At 44.9% G+C, this 20,879-nt stretch overlaps 1 protein-coding gene and 1 pseudogene across 2 annotated transcripts in view; both read left to right on the forward strand.

Moving 5' to 3' along the window:
* Positions 1-20,879, forward strand: part of GRID2 (glutamate ionotropic receptor delta type subunit 2) — a 997,958-nt gene that overhangs the window by 882,216 nt on the left and 94,863 nt on the right. For both annotated transcript variants that reach the window (XM_066632190.1, XM_066632191.1), the window contains one exon: positions 6,629-6,795. In XM_066632190.1, the coding sequence (XP_066488287.1) occupies positions 6,629-6,795 (167 nt within the window). The remainder of the gene's footprint in view (positions 1-6,628; positions 6,796-20,879) is intronic.
* LOC136656612 (5S ribosomal RNA) lies at positions 2,437-2,552 on the forward strand (annotated as a pseudogene).

Consider the following 20,879-nt stretch of genomic DNA (forward strand, 5'->3'; position numbering starts at 1 on the left):
GTGACAGTGTGATTAAAAATTGGGGGAGGGGGAACAAATCCACTGTAGTGAAGCGAGTGTCTCCTTATTTGAATCAGGTTAAATGCAAGAAAATCACTTTGACTGCATAGCATCCCAGAGAGTTGAATACCTTCCTTGTGCTTAATACTATTTCCAAAAATCATTCAGTGCAAACAGAATATACTGGATCTAAACTTGAAATGCTCCCTAGTGAAACAAGCATTTGATCTGATGAAATTGCAAATGGAACATTCATTTAAAAAAAATAATAATATGTACAGCTAAACTTGAGATGGATTTTGTATCCTTCCATTCATACACTTGAGACCCAATCCTATTGAGCCACTGCATTGCCAAAATGTGCATAACAGAAGCTCAGTAAACTTTACAGCTGTCACAAAATGCAACCTGCCATTCTGTGCAACCAGGCCACCACCAGATCTACCACTTTCCAGCAGCCTCCAGAGAAGCCCAGGGATGCCTTCCCCCTGTCCATTCCCCTGTGCAGGTCATCCACCAAGGCAGTCTCTGTCCCAAACCCTGACCGGAGGCCAGACTGAAATGGATCCAGTTAATCAGCTTCCTCCAGGATCCTCCAGAAGCTGAGATGCCACCACCCACTTGATCACCTTGACCAAAAATGGTTCATTTGGAATATATGGAATAATTGACAGGAAACAGACCTCCACAACTTCTCCTGTAGCAGGAGTGGAGACTTCATCATCAGGAGTGCTCAAGTGCTGCCTTTGAAACTTTTTTCAAATAATCTTAGCCAGAAAAAGGAGCACCCGGCTCAACGGGAGACAAAATGACAAGTGTGCCTAGGGCAAGTGCCTTTTCATAAGGGCTATCTGAGCTCATGTCACATTAACTCTGGCGACAACTCTGTGCATCTCTGTTGGTTCTGCTGGACCTCTCAGTGAAATTTGATACCATCAATCATGGCCTATTTCTAGGTGTCCTTCCCATCTGTGTATTGGAGACACTGCTTTTCAGTGGGAGAGGTAGATCCCAGGTGGTGATGCTGTTGCTGGGGGTCTTCTACTCAACACCATGCCTATTGGCTTGTGGGGTCCTGCAGGATGCTATGTTGCATGACATCTGCATGAAGCCACTGTGGGAGATCATCTGGGGGTTTATCATGAGGTGTCATTAGAACACCCAATTCTTCTTCTGAGCACCGCCTTCAGCTAGAGAGACTGTGGATACCCTGAACCAGTGTCTTGAGTCAGTGAGAAGCTGGATGCATACAGATAACTGAAATTAAATCTAGACGGAACACTTCCCTCCCTAGAAGACCTGTTGCGATAATGGTATGTCCAATTGTTCTGGAGTTGGATAGCACTCCACTTAAAGGACCAAGATCACCAGTTCGGGGTTATTCTTGACCTGGCCTTCTGCCTCCATTCCTAGGTGTTAGCCTATGTCCAGCTTTGTCTGGTGTGCCCACTGCACCTGTTCCTGACAAAATCAGATCTTGCTTTGATTGTCCATGTCTTAGTCTTGGTTACTGCAAGACTCTTTGCTCATTTGACACAATGCTCTTTGTGGGCCTGCCCCTGAAGACCACCCCAAGAAAGACCCTTACAATGTGCCATACCTCCAATGTGGACTTGATTTATGTATCACCAGTGGTGTGCTTTGAAATTTTCCCCCAATGTGTGCAATGCAAGGGAGATCCCATTATTGCAGTTACTCATATCAGGTTGTCTGAGACAAACAATGACAAGAAGGAGACGTGTTTCTGGCTAGATAATCTTCCATCTTCACTTGTTTCCCGTTTAATGCAGGAATCCAAATGGCCTTCGTGAACCTTCTGGTGGGGTTTGTAATAGAGAATGGAAGATTTTCATCAGCTACTTGAACTTTTTTCCCTTTTCGCAGCCTCGCTTTCGTGGCAGTGGATGCATTAATGCTCACAAAGTGTGATGAAGAGTTGGAGGATACAGTTTGTAGTGCTATTGCTTTCAGTCCTGACTGACTGAAAAACCATGTTTCCTGCTGAATGACAATATGCTTCCTCCACACCAATCTCGCTTTGCTGCTCCCCTGTGCTGTGGGGAGGGGGGGAGTGTGACCCGCATTCCAATTTGCTGCCATCCTGAAAATGCCATTATCTCCATAGAAAATGGCAATATAATGATGTGGAAATGTAGAATTCAGGAATACAAATTTGCCCTGAGCAGTGAGTGACATTAGAATGATGCAGTCATATCTCCAGCAGTTTTCTTTCCTTATGCATTTGCTGGGTCATATAATAGCAGGGTTGGAAGGGAACATAAAACTCACCTACACGAGCCCTTTTCATTGAGACCTACTCATCAGACTCTATAATCAACAAAAGTTATCTTTTCACCTTTGTTCCCATCAAAAGTCTTTCAAACAGCTCAGTTTGCTATTCCAGGTTGCAGCCACCAAGTATCGACAGGCCTTGGCACCTCAGCTGTTACCCTGCAGATGCCCGATCTCATTTGATCTCGGAAGCTAAGCAGGGTCAGGCCTGGTTAGTACTTGAATGGGAGACTGCCTGGGAATACCGGGTGCTGTAGGCTTATACCATAGTCTTTCGAGACTGAAGGTTGCCAACCAGTGGCACCTCAGCAGTATGACTGCAGCATAAGTTGCTCACAGAGTTGGCATAAGTTGGCATTAAATTCATGGGGCACCCGTCACCTCTTAGCATGCAGCTTCATGGTCCAAGGCTGCCTGGCCTTTCTGTGACATCAAAGTAGCAAAGCCAGTGACAGTACTTCCACCTGCACAACTCACATAACAGGTACTTCCTGCCAGATCAGACACAGCCCTGATTGAGACATACAAAATTATGCATGGGAAGGATAAAGTGGATAGAGAGATGCTCTTTACACTCTCACATAACACCAGAACCAGGGGACATCCACTAAAATTGAGTGTTGGGAGGGTTAGGACAGACAAAAGAAAATATTTCTTTACTTGGCGTGTGGTTGGTCTGTGGAACTCCTTGCCACAGGATGTGGTGACGGCATCTGGCCTGGATGCCTTTAAAAGGGGATCGGACAAGTTTCTGGAGGAAAAATCCATTACGGGTTACAAGCCATGATGTGTACGTGCAACTTCCTGATTTTAGAAATGGGGTGTGTCAGAATGCTAGACGCAAGGGGGGCACCAGGATGCAGGTCTCTTGTTATCTGGTATGCTCTCTGGGGCATTTGGTGGGCCACTGTGAGATACAGGAAGCTGGACTAGATGGGCCTATGGCCTGATCCAGTGGGGCTGTTCTTATGTTCTTATGTAAACTTGCTAATTTCCCATTACCTATGCCTCTGGCAGATGGGCAGCCCAATCCTATCTAACTCCTCACATAGCAATGCAGTGGTACCAACATGGCACCCACAGTATTGCTGGCTGAAGTTTGTGTTGACTGGTGAAGGCAGATCCAGCCTAGTAAGGAAGTTAAGATTCAGCTGGCAGTGCTGTTACCAAACCAACCCCCTTCCTCCGCTTGATCTCCACCCCATCACTTCTCTGTTCCATCCATCACCTACTCACGTCCACCCCTTCCCCGCCTCCTCAACCCCTTTGCAGTCTTATTGTCAGCAGTGGGCATCTGGTATCTGGCATTAAGTGGACCTTGCAGCTTGTGGCAGCAGTCAAGCTGCACTTACTAACAGCTGTGACACAACTTTGCCACAGTTGTGATAGCTGTAAATCTGATTGTGCCACTTCCATGTTCATTCTGATGGTGTATATATAGGATTGGTCTATAACCCATCTTATTGAATAAAGGTGGGCTTTTTGGGACACATATTACAGTATTTTGTGCATTTTGTAAATGGCAGATTTAATGTCATTAAAAATAAACACACTGGGTAACATCCTGACTTAAATTTTGCACAACTGCATAAGCAAAAAGCTCCTTCCTGCTCTACCTCCTTTCCAAAGCTCCTTGGACCCAATAAAGTTATATTGCTGGTGTAAGACCAAGGAGAGAGAGAGAGAGGCTGTAGGGTAGCCCGTAAAATCAGGGTTAGGATCTGGCATGCACTCTTGCCGCTGAGAGCCACCCTTTCCAGCCTGCTCCATACCTTTTCCAAACCACTCACAAACGGCCCCCTCCACCATCCTGCGTGGGCCAGCAGGGCATCCAGGCAATTCAGGCATGTGCATGGCACTGCTGGCCATTTCCACCAGTGGCTCCATTGCATGTAATAGCAGTATGATGTTTGCACCATTGCAGGGCCTTCTACAACAGCAGGTTGATAGATAAATGGCCCACAGGATTGTGCCATTAGGTGACCCCCTTCTGCAGTTATAGCATGAGATTGGATAAACAGCTCTAGAGTGCTCTATCCTGCATGTCCTGTACTCTGAATCTAGCAAAGTCCAGGATATTCTCAGTGCACTCTTGTTCCTAACTGGTTTAAAAATGCTTCTTCAGCTCCCAAGGACCCTGAGAAAAACATTTTTCTATCTCCAGGCTTGCTTTGTTTTCTCCAGAAAAGATGGATTAGGCTGGGACAGGAAAAAAAAATGCTTCCCAAACAAAAGTGTCTCCTGTGCATTGCATCTCAAAAATGAGTTGGCCTGGTGCGCTTCAGTTCCTCCTACATGTAAACAGATTTTACAAATATCATATGTATCGTCAAGCAGTAATTTAAGTGATATAATGATAGAGTGTAATTTAATATTCTGTTTGGTTTTTAATTCCCTTTTGGCTTGCCTGGTTCCAGACAGCCTGTTTTGTATTGTTTATTTTATACTTAGCTGTTACATATTTATTCCTTGTTGACTCTCTACGTTTAATGAGTTTGCCTCAGCTTTCCTTTGGAGACAGTAATTGGTTGGAGTATTAAAGGAAAAGTACTGTGTGGGACCAGGCAGAGCAGGAACAACATCACTTGGGCTGGAGGCCAGAGAACAGGCTGTTTGCAAAGAACCAAGGTGCCTGTCGTGATGCTTGACTGACTGATGGAGGCACTTAATGGACCAGTGAAACTTACATGCGATACAGTTAGGCAGTGTGTTTGATGATGGTCTGGGATGATGGTCTGGGAATCTGATGATGGTCTGGGAATCTGGGAATGATGGTCTAGAATCCTTTTCTCAATTTCTCACAACCTTTCTTTGGAAGCAGCTTTAGATTGACTCCAAGAGCAGAAGTACACATTAGAAAGAACACTAGGATGTCAGATATCTCCATTAAAGTATCCCTTCTCCCTCCATCGTGTCTCATTTATCGCACATCCTCAAGTTACTATGATGGTTTCTCAGTAGCAGCACCCCCATCCATTCATTCATTTCCATTTCAAAAAATGTCCAAGGCATCTAATCAATTCAAAATTAAAAAGAACAAAACAATAAAAACCAGTACATTTCCAAACAAAACCAAAATCAAATCAAAAACAGATTAACAGGAGCAGTGATAACCAACCATTTAAAGAGGGAGAAGGGAATAAACTTTCAGGTAGGTTAAATGCCTACAGGAACAAAATTATCTAATAGATAGGAGAATATCATCAGGAGGGGGTCAAATGGTTTTCTGGAATATCAAATTTCAGAGTCTGGATGCTTCAATAGAGAATGGTCTCTCCAACCAATTGTGTAGCTGGGAGGAGTGCTGCCCTGGGGCACACCTTCCAGGGCTCCCCTCTGACCTAGGCTGCTCCCTTACCTGTATCCCTCCAATCACGACCGGAGCTGTCTTCCAGTCACATCCAGAGGGTGTTCTGAGGCCCAGGGCAGCCTCCCTGGTCTTCAGAAGGTCTTCTCTGGAAGGCCTTAGAATGTCATGTCCTGTCTTTCAGGCAAAACCAGAGTGATGTTTTCTGAGGCTTTCTAATGTCCTTAAAACGTCATTTCTGAAGGTCATCTTAGGCCACGCAGCCTCCCCTCCAGACCCATTCAGAGGGGGCGGAGAGGCGGTTGCGAATGAGGTGGCCATGGCGGAGTGTTGCCTGGTTCACAGCATCCCTGTGGACCCCCCCCCCCCAGCTACACAACTGTGTCCAATAGCCCTGCTCACTGCCTCTTGGCTATGGATACATAAAACTAAAGTTTCAAAGCTGTCACAGGCAGTCCCACATGAAGCATGTTACAGAAGTCCAATCTCAAAGTAACTCAGCAAGCACAACCAGGTGTACCTTTTCTAGGAACATGTGCAATTGGTGTGCTAGCCTAAGCTGGACATTAATGAATAAATGAAACTGGGCTTGGGATAAATGGAACTCTTGGGGGGGGGGGTGGAGATCTTGATATTGGACAATTACTTTTGGTTGTGGCTGCCTGGTCTTTATAACAAGTAGTGTAGTACTCAGAGCCTTCCACAAGGCAACTTCTTTATTCTCTTGGTTCAGTGTTTTAGCAGGAAATTGGAAGTACTAGAAACTGTCCCTGGAGAACGTATAACAACGAATAAAAGTTTCTTATCATAGTCTCAAGACATTGTCAGAAGGCCTTGCTAAAGTGCTCGGTCTGATCCATGAGCAGATGGGAATCCCATGGGAATCCCAGCTTCTGGCATTGTTTTTGCATAGGGAACATGGATTCATCACAAATAGTCTTCAAAAGGTTCCTTTTCTATTCACACTTGCCTCTTTTTGGGACATTCAAAGTGAAATCTATGCTCTCTTTTTTTCTTTTCTTGTTCCAGGTCAAGTATGGAAACTACGCTTTTGTATGGGATGCAGCAGTTTTAGAATACGTTGCTCTCAATGATCCCGACTGTTCCTTCTATACTGTTGGAAACACAATTGCAGACCGAGGATATGGAATTGCCCTCCAACATGGAAGCCCCTACAGAGATGTATTTTCACAAAGGTAAAGTTTGTGGGAGGAGGTTCATCAACTTACACCTGCCATTTTAAGCCTTCTCTTGCACAAGCCTTCTCTTGTAGCATGCAGTTTTAAACAAAGTAATTGTTTTTTTGGGGGGGGAGGGGGGAGCATTTCTGTAAAAATTAAAAATGCAACAATTGTTACATGAAAAAAATAAGCAGGGAAAAGAGTGACTGTGAAGCTGGGTGGTAGCATAGGACGCATATGTGAAGCACATTGTCAAAACTGCATTTTATCCTGGAGCTTTTCATATAGATCTTTTGCTAGAATGTTAGTCTGTTATGCTCTCTAATGCAGTGTTTCTTGACCAGTGGTATTTATCCCATTGGTGGTACTTGAGGTGGTATCCAGTGGTACTTGCAGGATCCCCAGACCTTTGCCAGTGCAACATGACAAGAGCAGTAGCAGTAGCATGACAAGTAGGAGGCTTGGCTCGTTGGGCAGGGCTTCAGTATGCACTTTTCACATGTTCAAAAAGCCAGTGTGCACTTTTCACATGTCCTATCTGCCCTGAGCCTTTCTCTGGTGTTTATTGGTAAGAGCCTCTTACCAGACGCATTGCATCTGGCCTCCCAAACCAGAAGTACGTGGCGATGACATCATCGCCAATTTCTTCCAGTGGTACTTCCAATAGGGGGACCATGCAAAGTGGTACAGCAGGGGACAAATGTTGAGAAATGCTTCTCTAATGCATCGAGAAGATGAGTGCCATGTCTCAAAACAGGTCTCCCAAGTCAGGAAAAAAATGGTCATTCGTGACTTCCGAATGTCAAATATGGGAGAATAAATGTGACTACCTATTGCCTTTAGAGAATCCTTGTCCATTTATGGAAAGGATTTGGAAATGCAGAGATAATGCTTTGGTTAGGATATTTTTAGACATGTCTTCTACATGTTTTATCTTTGCTTCATCTGAACGACTCACAGATGCATTTCAGAAGATTCAGATATTCTGAAGGTGTTGCTAACCAGTTATTAACATTCACTTGATTCAGATTTGTATAGCTGCAGGTATTGTGTTATAATGAAATTATGAATTCTTGTTTCTGGATAGATCTGGAAAGATCTCGATCACTGTACTTAAATATCCCTTTTTATATCTTCTTATATATTTTTCTATATCTACATAAAACGGTTGCTGAATGGGAGAATAAAGCACCCTGATATCACTGATATCAAAACTTTTTGAACTTCGTCTTTGGTGAAGGTTTGAACGAACAGTGTGGTTCTATGTGTTCCAAACCTATTTTCTCTTTATTGCTTAAGTTTTTGAGTAACAATGGAATTGTATAGTTTTCTTTTGTGCTGCTTTCATAATGGCTGTGCCTCATTATATCACAATGAATCTGTCTCATTCTGGCTACGACCCCTATTTGTATTCTCTTTTTTTTTTTTTTTTTTGTGGATTAAGTAAGCTGTGTCAGACTGGCAAGAGCTAGGCAGAAACCAATTTTAGCATCTTGATTGAATGCAGTGATCATAGGAATTGAATTAAATCATTCCCTGTTGAAATGTACCTACGCTTTCCATATCAGTAGGACATATTGTGAGTCTTTCCTGACCAATCAAGTACATAGCAATTTGGGCTGTAAAGTTTTTACCATTTTTACTCAATCCACTGTGGCTCAATTCAGAAATCACAAACCATGGTTAAGGGACTATATTTTGGTGTGATGCATAAATTGATGAACCATGGTTACAGCTCTTCTTCCACTGCAGAAGACCACTGCAGATATAGAGTGGAATGATGAACAGATGAAAAATGAGAGCAGCTCTAAGCCATGATTTGTCTTTGGGTTTGGAATCTCAAAATCTCAAACCTCAGTCAGGCATAGCAAGATTTGGCATGCTGTCTAAGCTGAACTACTGTTTGCCGTTCAAAAAGTTGAGCATTTGGTAATGAATGAGAGCCAGGACTGTGTGGTTCAGACCTTGGATTTACATCTGGAAGATCCAGATTCAAATCCCTGCTCAGCGTTCAGACTTCCTGGGAGATCTTGGGCCAGTCTCTCTCTCTCTCTCTCTCTCTCTCTCTCTCTCTCTCTCTCTCTCTCTCAGCCTCACCTATCTCACAGGTTGTTGTGAGGACAAAATGAGGGAAGGAACTATGTATACCATCTTGAATTCTTTGATGGGAAGGTGGTATTAAAAAAAATGTGAAATGTGTGAATGGAAGACATGAAATCTTACACAGATTTCTTACGCAGGAAAACATGAAATCTTACATAGTTGCAGTCTTTCCATATAATGAAAAGGCCTAGGAAACTGAGGGTCCAATCCTATCCAACTTTCCAGTGCCAATGCAGCTGTAGCCCTGAGATAAGCAAACAAAAGTTTCCCTACTTTGTAGAGGACTTTGTGACTGCCCCCCCCACTGCAGGATGCCCCACATGACCCATTGGCACAGCTGCATCTGTGCTGGAAAGTTGGATAGAATTGGATCCTGAGTGTACAATTTAAAACGGTAACATACTTAAACATAAGAAGATCCCTGCTGGATCAAGCCAAAAGCTCATCAGGGAGATGCCTCAGGGAGCACACAACATTCCCTTGCATCTGCTTGCCTTAAAAACTGGGAGAATCTTCCTTTGTAGTACAAGAGGAGACAATGATGATGAAGAACATTTATATACCACTTTTCAACTAGAGTGCTCACAAATCAGTTTATGCAGCAAAATAAATCAATGTATGCAATGGAGCCACCATTGTCCAAATCTTGTCATTCAGTGAATTATTTGTTAGCAGCATTCATGACTGCTTATATCCGGCCTCCCTAGACATTTACTTTGGCCTTTCTTCTACAATGCCAGCTTTACATTTCTGTCACGTCAGCCTCTAAATTCTGTAATTCAGCCAGCAATCATTTGTGTTCACATCAAGCTGTCACATAGAATATGTCTATCTGCAGCAGTGGCGTCACTAGGCTTTGTAGCAACTAGTGAGGGAGGCCAGCGCATCCCCCCATGATGGACATTCTCACATGTAGTGGGCGGGGCAACATCCCAGACAGTGGACATGGTGATGCGCCATCCCTCTGCCCCCTCTGCCCCCACTTTTTTTTGACTATAACTTTTGAAAGAACAGAGATATTTAAACGTGATTTGTTTCATTGCATTCTGCATGAAATTATGCATCAAATGATATAGAACATGATGGTATTTTTCAAAAACTCCAAGATTTAAAAATTTTTGACCAGTAGTGGTGTTACCCCCTGTGCGCATCACCCGGTGTGGCCTGCACACCTGTGCACACCCTAGTCACACCTGCAACCCGCACACCCCCCAAGTGACACCACTAATCTGCAGCACTGTTATGCTGAATGGTGTTCCCAGGTGTGCTTTGAAACATATGTAACAAAGGGAAAACCCAATTCATGTGCTCATATCCTGTGTAGTGGCCAGTGGCAGAGCTTAGTGGTTTGGCAGGTAAAGAGGGGGGTGAGAGTGAAACATGCAACAAAACAAACTTTATTATGGGGATATTTTCACAATGATAGGAAGAGGGAATCAAATAAAGTAAAGCAGCATGTCTAAATCCTAATTGTAGCCAGTTAATAGACAGTAGAGGAAGCAAAAGAGAGACAAGAGGAGGGAAAGGAAGAAGGAAAAAAGGGATAAACACACCTAGCAGGCACCACAGATGCTTGAAGGTGCCCACCTTGGGCGTCTTAATAGTTTCTTTGGAAAGAAGGCCTGAAGCCAATCTCAGGTCTCCTCTAAGAGAGTTTCAAAAATAGAATAAATTCACTTACATTCAACACTCAGACATAAAGGAAGAAAATCACAAGCGCTAAGCATGTCATCAGCTGGACTGCACAGAGGACAAAGACAGATAGTGAGGAGTTTGTGGATCAGTGGTGAGGCTGCACCAAAGATCAAGATTAGCAGTCCATTTCTGAGGGACTGAGTGTGATGCATTGCAGGGACTGTGGGGCAAGGGCACTAAGACTGGGTGAATCTCCTTAAGTTCACCAGTGGAAAGAGGGCTTTGAAGCAAGCACCAAAATCACGTTGCTGTCTCCTTGTTGCCCCCGCCCCTTAAGGGGGCAGAGGCCAGCCAATTTCAGGTGGGTCCCCCTTCATTTCAGTGTGCATTTTATTTTTAATCTATTTGACTTGGTGCTACCATGCTATGTGACTGCTTTTGGGGAGATGTTACAGATCTGTATAGGGGTGCCTCACTTAACAACCTTCTGCCTAAGGATGGACCATATATAGGATGGTGATCAAAGCACAACAAAGAGGCTCTTAATGAGGCAATCAGGTCTCCAGTAGCCTGCCCAGCAAGTGCATGTTTACACAACAAAGAAGAGGCTCTTAATGCAAAGAAGAGACTTAATGAGGCAATCAGTCTCCAATAGCCTGCAAAGTGAGTGTTACTGCAATGAGGGGATTGCAAAATGTTTCCCCATATTTAAGTGACACACACTTGTACTTTTAACAGGCTACTATGTACTATATATGCTTTTAACAACGATAGTCAATGGGGCTTACTCCCAGGTCAGTGCAGATAGGATGGTAGCCTTTGGGATGTTTGGGGGATTTTTTTTTTCAGCAGCTGCTTTGGATGGTTTAGAGTCTTCTTTATTTTAAATAAATTTTTAGATTTATCCTTATTGTAAACTTTTAATTGATTTGATTTTGTCATATGGGGGAGAGTTGAAAATTTTTCTGCTTGATGATGTCACTTCCAGCCATGATATCACTTCCAGGTTACTGAGATCACTTCTGGTGGGTCACAACAGATTGTCATTCTGAAAAGTGGGTCCTGGTGTAAAAGGTTTGAGAACCACTGGTGTAGACAATATTTACCTAGGTGAACCAATGGCTTGATTTAGTCTAAGGTAGCTTCATATGTTCCATTAAGTACAAAACATTATGTGGGAAACAGATTCTGACCTGGATATTAGGGATTTTGTACCCTGGAAAGTTAGTCTAGTGTCAGGCTTCCTATCTAATGAGCAGATGTTTGCAAGATCTCTGGAGATGGGATAAGATGAAGAAGGGAGATTTTAGCATTAATGAGAAAATAATTAGATAATCAGTACTGAAGACTAAGTCATAAGGGATGAAGGGCCACAGATACAGAAAGGGCCCATAGGAATGTTACTGATGAGAAACATGAGAGCAGTTTCAGCAAGCAGATGCATCAGTGGAAATTATCCTTACGAGAGAGGTTTTTCAGAACTCTCTGGGCACAGTTTTCCATGACTGCTCTCATGTGGGTTTTTCAAATCATTCTTCGTCTTTCTGATGGAAGTTGAGTGGCTGCATTCTGCATTCTAAGCAGCAAAGGAGATAAATTTTCACTGGGAGGAATTAGCAAATGTTCGCATGAATATTTCAAATTTCTTAATGTGATCAGGGATCCGTCTGAAGTTTGTTTCGTGCTCTCTCCCTCCCAAGATAGCTGTGTTTATGTGAGGGCTGAAGGGAAGCAACACGTGGCTTTATGAAATATCAGAATTCTGCACAGACCATTAGCTTCAGTGTGCTACAGTCAGTATGTGGCATCTGTCTAGTGCCTTACAGGACTAGAAAAGAAGTCAAAGCAACAGAGGGGTCTTTCTTCTGTACACAAGACACCCCCCTTTACTCCTTGAATTTGGATATGTTGGTGTTTTGCTGTGCTTTAGTCCCAGAATAAACCAGAATAATAAACCCACTAGGTAGGTTGCAAGCCAATTTCACATGGGTCTCATTCATTTCAAGGTGTATTTTATTTTTAATATATTAGACTTGATGCTGCCATGGTACGTGACTGCATTTAGGGAAATTATAGATCTGTACTTTTAACAGGCTACACTGTATATGCTTTTAACAATGATAGTCAATGGGGTCTTACTCCCAGGTAAGTGTGAATGGGATTGCAGCCTTTGGGGAATTTTTTTTAAAAAAACAGATCAGCAACTGCTTTGGAGGGTTAGGAAGGGTCTTCTTTATTTTAAATAAATTTTTAAACTTATACTTATTGTATACTTCCTAACGTTCTGGCCATGACCACTTTCAGGTTAATGACATCACTTCTAGTGGGTCCCAACAGATTGTCATTCTAAAAAGTGGGTCCCAATGCTAAATTGTTTGAGAACCACTGAACTAGAGGAATACTTACTATGTCATATTACTACTTAAGGGTGCAATCCTATCCTGCACTGGAACAGGCAAGCCAAGAGGCTTGCGCTGTATCAAGCACTGGATAGGGGCCAAAAGCGGCTCCGCCAGAGGCAAGGGGAAACATTTCCCCTTATCTCCAGGTAGGGACAGCTGGCCCCCTATGGATCTTCTTGGACTTGCGCCACCTCTTGAAGTGGCACAAGTCCAAAGAGAGCAGAGCGGCTTGGAGCCATTTCATTCTCCCCAGGAACAGGAGTTGGAATCCAGCATAACTGCTGGATCCCAGCCCTGCCTCCCACTCCCTGCCTACCCCCCCCACCCCCGGGGCCACCCACCATCTGTCCTCCCCCTGCCCAGGAACGCCTCCGTCCCCCCTCCTCCCTGCCTCCCTGCCTACCTCACAGCCTTGCGTCGGCACAGTCAGCCTAACGCAATGCACTCAGAGGAAGCCTGCATGGAGGCTTGCGTTGGCTTCTGCAGTCAGGCACTTCTCTGAGCACTGGCCCAGCTTCTTCCCGGGGAGGCACATACGTGCCTTACGGCATGTTTGCAACCTTCCTGGGCCAGCACAAAGGATTTGCGCCAGCACAAGTCAAGGGCTGGATTGCACCCTAAGTGTCTAGGGCTGGCTCACCCACGAGGCCAGCTGAGTTGGTTACCTTGGGCAGAGGACTCTGCCATATTCTACTTCCCCCTCCTGGGCCTGATTTTCCAACACGGGGTTGCTTGGGTTTGTGCCAGCTGTTTTGCTGGCACAAGCCTGAGAATTCCCATAGAGGATACTGGGGCTTACCCCGTGTGAAGGGGACAAATGTCCCCTTCTCTCAGGGAAACCTCCAGCAGCCTTTGTTCCAGCACTGGATGCAGCCTCTGCTGCATTGGTACCGATGCATCACAGCTCTGAACTTTTTGTTAGGATTCGGCCCCCCATTTCATAATTGTAGAGCTATGGATTAAAAAGGGTTAAGTGACACACTGCCCTAGTTCCTAGTAGCAGAAATTCCACCAAGTCCTCATTTGCATTGAGCAATGTAGGTGACAGTATTCCTAGCATGCAGCAAGATGAAACAAAATATATTGGGAGATATTAAGGTAACAAAGTGTGAAGCAAGCAGAGCTGCCCTATGAGGCACAGTCACTGCAAGTTCTCCTGCTGAAGCTCTACAAAAGTGAACTGAAGAGCCCACCATTTCAATGTGCCTTGTGCAGAGTTGGGGGCTGTGCCCTATATTATTGGTAGATTATATCCATATGAGTTAGTGGGGTAGGCATGGTGTCATTTTGATGTTACGCCTTGAGCATAAATAAATCATAAGTAGGCTCTGGATTTAGGGGAGTGGTTCCTTTTTCTAGAACTACAGTATGTTATGCCCCTTAGGGCACAATCCTAACTGGCACTTATGCTGTTATAGGAGCCCTGGGAGGGTCGCAAATGTGCCGTAAAGCACGTTTGCACCTCTGTAGAGGGAGGTTGCGTCAGCGCATGTAGATGCGCCGACGTGTGGAGGCTGACAGAAGCCTCTGTAGCAGCTTCCTCCCTGCTGCTTATGCCAGCACACCCACGCCGACACAAGCGGCAAAGGGAGGCGTGTGGGGGCAGGAGGGAGTGTTGCTGGGCGGGGGAGGGCGGGCAATGGGCAGCCCTGGGAGCAGGCACACGGGGAGCTGGGGGTGAGGCTGGGACCCGGCAGTTATGCCAGATCCCAATCACCATCCCTGGGAATAACAGAGCGGCTTCAAGTCACTCCACTCTCCTTGGACTTGCTGCACCTCCAGAGGGGCGTGCAGCCCTTACCCAGGGGTAAGGGGAAGAGCTTCCCCTTGTCTCTGGCTGAGCCACTGCAGCCAACGAACTTGCGTTGGATGCAGCGCAAGCCTCCTGGCTTGCCTGCTCCAGCACAGGTTTGGATTGCGCCCTTAGTGACCTTGCACTAGAATTGCTGACATAAATCGACCCTTTCCAATAAGCTAAAAGAAGAAGCAAGTCCTGGAGATGTTCTGAACTAATGGAACAAATGTGTTGGCAGTGCCAAGGATTTCCCAGTTTCTGTAAGAGGGAAAAATGAGCTATCCAGGAGAAAAAGACTGCCACTGAGAGTGATGCACCTCATGGTCTTGAAGTAATATAGTGGTAACTTCTGAACACTCAGCACATGTCTCTGTGTTATTCATTAAACTGTGCAAGGAAGCAGAAGATACAGAGAAATCCCCTTGGAGAGGAATTAATGGCAAATGCCCTTGCCTGTGAATTATTCTGATCCCTCCAAGAGTCTCCAAATGAGTCACAAATTCCTTTCAGCATTTCCTTTCTCCTTCCTCATCTAGCTGTTAAGCTTCTCCATCAGTTAGGCTAATTTATACCAGGCTTAATGTGTTTCTTAAATAGAAGTGCCAACAAAATGTTCAGCAAAATGCACCCTCAAAATATGTCCAGCCAGGCTCCTTCCCTTGTGTGATTTGTTATATTAATGATTCCCCCCAGTGTTACGTCTCTTTCCATTGTCTTAATGTAATACAGGCAAGAATTAATGAAGCTTGCATAGTCTGCAGACCAAAAATACCATTGACACACTCACAAAGGGAAGAGACTGTCAACTTCTTAGATGTAAAACTGAAAGGAAGTCAAGACTTCCCAAACTGAAGTAATGAAGACAACGAACTGTGCTGGAGAAAATGACTCAAAAGGTTTTGGTACATGGAAGCTTTGCCAACAGTTGTGAATTGCTGGCTTTGCATGGCTGAATCAAATTGTTTTTATAAATTTTGTATTCCCCAAACACAGATTTCTTTTGCAGTTGAAGATACAAAGAATAGGCCTTTGTTCTTCAAATAGCCTTCAGAACCTTTAATGCAAAAAGATGTGGCTTTGGATTTTTCAGGTGCATAAATGTTCCTTTTGGGTCAGGGGTGTGGTCCAGGAGGCAGATCAGGCCCAGGAAGGGGGTGAGACCAGCCAAAGCAGTACAGGTCATATTCTAACCCCTTCCCTGGCCTGATCAACCTTACATAAACTGCTCAAATTTGCACCAGTGATCTTGCTGGTGCAGATCTGAGTATTCCCATTGGGGTGGCTGGGGGCATTACAGCACAGGCCACTCAGAGCAGAGCAGAGCAGGTTAGGATTGGGCTGTCCAGGGATGAAGGCAGGTGACAGCCCAATTTCACCTAATATATTCTACCTGGTGGTTTTATTACATACAGTTAACTAAATTTTTGCTATATGCACAAAAGTGTCCATACCATTAGACAGCTGATTTATAATGTCTCTTCCATTCCATGCTACTACCTCCTTCCTAATCCCATTTTAAAATCAAATCACTTAGAATCACTTATAGTACAACAGAATTCCTTTACATTCAATTAATTATAAAGGTTTTTAAAATGTTGAATTGTGAATGCTAAGCAAATGTATCATGGTTCAGTGGAACTAGCATATGATGTGGACCTCTGGATATATCAAAAATAACAGTAGATTTAATCAGAGCTATATAACAGTAAGCTTCTATCTCCTGTAGCGCTACAGCAATTGCTCATTTCTGTTCATGTCCCATTTATTGCAAGGTCAAGGATGTGAGCGAAAGGACTTCTGATCTCATTCACTTTCCTCCACTCTCTGTTAACAGGCTGAGGACCTTCCGTTCTGCTTTATCCACACCATAAATGGTCTTAAAGACAGAGATGGGGAATAAGATAAATTCCATAGATTTTAGAGGTTACTGGCCTTGTATCCACAAATGCAATGGGGAGCTTTGATTTCTCAGTACTATCTGATAACCATGTCACTGTTGTTTGGGAATTTAAAAATATATAGTAAAAATACCCTAATATATTCTTCCTGCTTATCTTAAATTTTACATTAGCAAACAGAATCCAAAGCTATGTAAATGGTTTCACACAGTAGAGTTAAGGGTACATGCCTAACAGCCCAATCCTCAGCTGCCCGGGCACCCAGGGTACATGCCTAACAGCCCAATCTGCGGCACTGAGAAGGGCTGCCGCCAGATCCTGTGTGCCCTGGGCGCTTCGAGAGGACTTTTGTCCCCTTCTCCTGGGTAAGGTAAGCAGCCCCGCAATGGGGCTACTCACTTTAGTAAAGTAAAGGCGCTCGTGTAGGGCGCAGAGCCCTCCATGAGCGCCTTGGATCCTGCAGAGTGCAGATCTGCAGATCAGCCTCCCTCCCTCTCCCTGGCATGCCTCCCTCCCCACGGCATGCCTCCCCCGCCTTCTCTCCGCTCCCCACCAGCCTCCCCCCTCCCCGGAATGCCTCCTCCCTGCCCCCGCTTACCATGCCACAGTAGACCGCCGAGCCGTGCAAGCTGGGTGACCGCCCCGCGCTAGCCCAGTACCAGCCGGTGCTGGGCTAGCACGGGCAGGAGCCCAGCGGTGAGGCTTACGGCCCCACAATGGGACTACTCAATTCTACGACGACCCGAGGGTTGGTATCGAATTTAGAGCCTCCATGTCGGGCGGACAGCCTGACACAGAGGCTCAGAATCTGGTGGAGGAAAGCTCCACTGGTCCCACGTCTCTCCCACTCCACTCTCTTCTCCTCACCCTCTCCCCACCCTCTCCCTTCCCTTCCTTTGTCCCCCCCTGCCCTGGAACACCTCCTTCTCACCTCCCCCCATGCCCCCACCTACGCTGCCTGGCACTCCACCAGCACTAGGACCTGCAAACGTGCCTTATATGCTCATTAGGATTGGGCCCTGACTAAACTGCCTTCTATATGCACTGGTTTCCCTGAAGTGCTCATATCAATCTTTCATTTAATTTTTCACCCAAAATCAGCCTGTAGAATCCAGGAGGGCTGCACACCATGATGGATAAAACATAGAGGATGTTCTTGTTCTTTCCTTTTCAACATATTCTCAGGTTTTGTTCTTTCTGGCTGTGAATAAGGAGAACTGCGAACCACTGAAATACACAAGCTTAGAATATGAAAAATCTGAGAGCATTGATTTCTGCAACTGCTGCTTTTCTTTCCTTGGTAGTACAGAAAATGTAGCTGTTTTAAGAACTTTTACTTTCATCAAACAAACCACGATATCCCTGTTTGCAGAATTATCAGAGAGGCGGAAACAGCATCTGACCTTTCCAGGGGAATAAGCGTGATAGTGTAATTGGATTCTTCATCCTTAAGTGTTGTGACCAAAGACTGGGGGAGGGGGTGGCAGTAAGCTCTCCAATTTGCTCAGGCTTTGTGATAACTTGTTAATAGAAATTTGCAGCCATCAGAAGCCTGGCTTTTACACACAGCAAATCATAAATAATAGAACTAAAAGGAAAAAAAAATAAACAGAAGTAACTCTCCAGAGTTGCTTCTTGTGGCCACAAAACACTGGGAAATTAAGTGCTACAAAACAAGAAATTTGGTCTTTGTCACCTCCAGTAAATGTGAGAAAGAAAGGCCAGGTTAGACAGGATCTCCAGAACTACAGGCAAGTCAAATCGATACAACTGCTAGCAGCATTTTAACGATGTCATGGGGCTGAAAGGGGCCACAAGACTGCCAAAACCAACCCCACACACAGCGCAGGGCTTTACGTGACCTTGCAGTGACTCCGGAGGGTGAGTGGTTCTGGGCAGTGGCAGCAGTGAAGTGGTGCCGCCCCACAGGGCCCACAGGTGTGACACCTGAGGCTTTTGCCCCCCTGCCGCCCCCCCAGAACCACCACTGGATGACAGGTAAGACTCAGGTTCCATTGTCCATTGCAGGCTTCTGCAGGATAAATGGAACACAGAGTCTGACAAGCAAAGACAAGTGATCCTTTCCAGCATTGTCTCTGTGATTCTGAACAGTGCTCTGCAAACAAATACATTTTTTTTGGGTACGATTTAGTTCTGGTTTGTATTTTGGTTACTGGCCTGCTGAGAATGGAAAGATTAGATGCTCAAGTGTTCAAGATAGCACTCCGCACTGCCAGACATGTTGCTTTCCCTCCTGACTCTGCAGCCAGCTTCTTTCAGTCACAGCACTGCATGTTTATATATGGCTCCCCTGCTGCTAACATTTTCCCTTAGACAATCACTTCTCTCTGTGAAAAATCTTTGCTCAATTTGAGAGGAATCTGGGGTGAATACAGGTAACTATTCACCAAGTGGTCACTAACCATGGTGTGGTCGGTAAGCAATTCCATAAACTAGGCCTCTAAAGTGTCTGCCCAGCGCTTGGGAGAATTTGACCAGTGCTCTGCTGTTCAGAGGCATACTGCACTTGAACTTGGCAGAAGCATCATAACTAGCAATCATTGCGTATAGGAAGGTAGTACATAGCCATCATTACTCCTCACCATCATGCAAATTGCAGCTTACCACACTGTGTTTGATACCACACTGATATTCACACTGCGGTAGACCACACACATCTTGACTTTTCTATCCCTTACAAGACAATCCTATCATGCAGTGGGGCTTATTCTCAAATAAATTGCATAGGATTACACCCTTTAAGGCTGCATAGGACAGCTGCAGGGGGAAAAAAAGATACCATCCAACACTACATTTTAGTTAATGAGATTCCAGGTAATTTCAATACACTTGTTTTCTTTTCCAGAAGGAGACAAAACACAGCCACTGCTGCTTTGAATCTGTCAACTCTTTACAACCTAGATTAAGCTGTCTTATTTTTACACACTCCCCATTTCCTGAAACTGTGAGATGTTCTATGGAAGCGTTATTTTATTTTTTCCCTTTTTTTATACTGCCCTTCCTCCAAAGAGCTCAGGGGTGGTGTTCATAGTTGCTTCCTTTCTTTTGTTCCACAACAACCCTGTGAGGTAGGTGACTAGCCCAAGGTCAGTCAGGAAGGTCACCCAGGAGCAAAGATTTGAATCTGGATCTTCTAGGTTTAAGTCCAACTCTCAAACCACTAGCTCTGAAATTTGGCTATCATGACTATAGCTTCCTTTGGAAAAGAGTGTTGGATATTTATGGTGCCTTTGTAATATTTTGTTCATTTACAAATATACAAGCTGAGGGTTTGATGGCAGCCTGTGAACCCCCACAAGGCAGAACTACTCAGATCAGATTTCCAGGGAGACCCCTCTGCACCCCAAAGATGCCTTGAGTCTACTCCCAGCAAAGTCTATGTTTCAGTCTATCCCTGTCTTATCCATTGCAAACAACTTTTTTCCCCCACTCACACAACAGTCTCTCCCCTCCACTGTGGGATACATTCCAGCTCTGTTGATTTTTCCGTATTGTGGCCATTCATGAGCCATTTATCTATATGCCCAAACCATTAACTCCTATTAAGGAATATCTATTAGCCATTAAGAAATATTGACTGGGCCTCCTGGACCCAGGAGGAATCAGGAGAGACCTAGGAATCTACCTAATGAACAAAATGGACAGGATTCATAACAATATTTCAAACTGATTATTCACTAGCAATAAGAGAAAAGCAATCAGAGAAAAGTGGAGGAATTTGCACGAGCGCTTGAGGAATCTCTTCCAGGCCCGGTCGATGCAAACACATCCAACAGATGGGAACATTTCAAGAATGCCGTTTACAACAACGCCTTGTCCATATTTGGCAAGAAGACCAACAAGACGGCAGACTGGTTTGAAGCCCACTCTGAGGAGTTGACACCAGTCATTGAGGAAAAGACGAGAACTCAAGCAGCATACAAGGCCTGTCCCAGTGAGCGCAACCTGCAGGTCCTCCGAGCTGCTCGCAGCAAAGTCCAGCAGACTGCCAGGAGATATGCTAACGACTACTGGCTCCAGCTCTGTTCCGAGATACAGATAGCAGCTGACATGGGCAACATCAAGGGGATGTATGATGGTATCAAGCAGGCCCAAGGTCCAACACAGAAGAAAATTGCCCCTCTGAAGTCTGCCGCAGGCGAGGTCATCCAGGATCGGGCGCAGCAGATGGAACGCTGGGTGCAGCACTACTCTGAGCTATATTCCAGAGAAAATGTAGTCACCGAAGAAGCGCTGAACAACATT

This window comes from Tiliqua scincoides, chromosome 6, assembly GCF_035046505.1.
Source record: "Tiliqua scincoides isolate rTilSci1 chromosome 6, rTilSci1.hap2, whole genome shotgun sequence".
NCBI classification, from domain to species: domain Eukaryota; kingdom Metazoa; phylum Chordata; class Lepidosauria; order Squamata; family Scincidae; genus Tiliqua; species Tiliqua scincoides.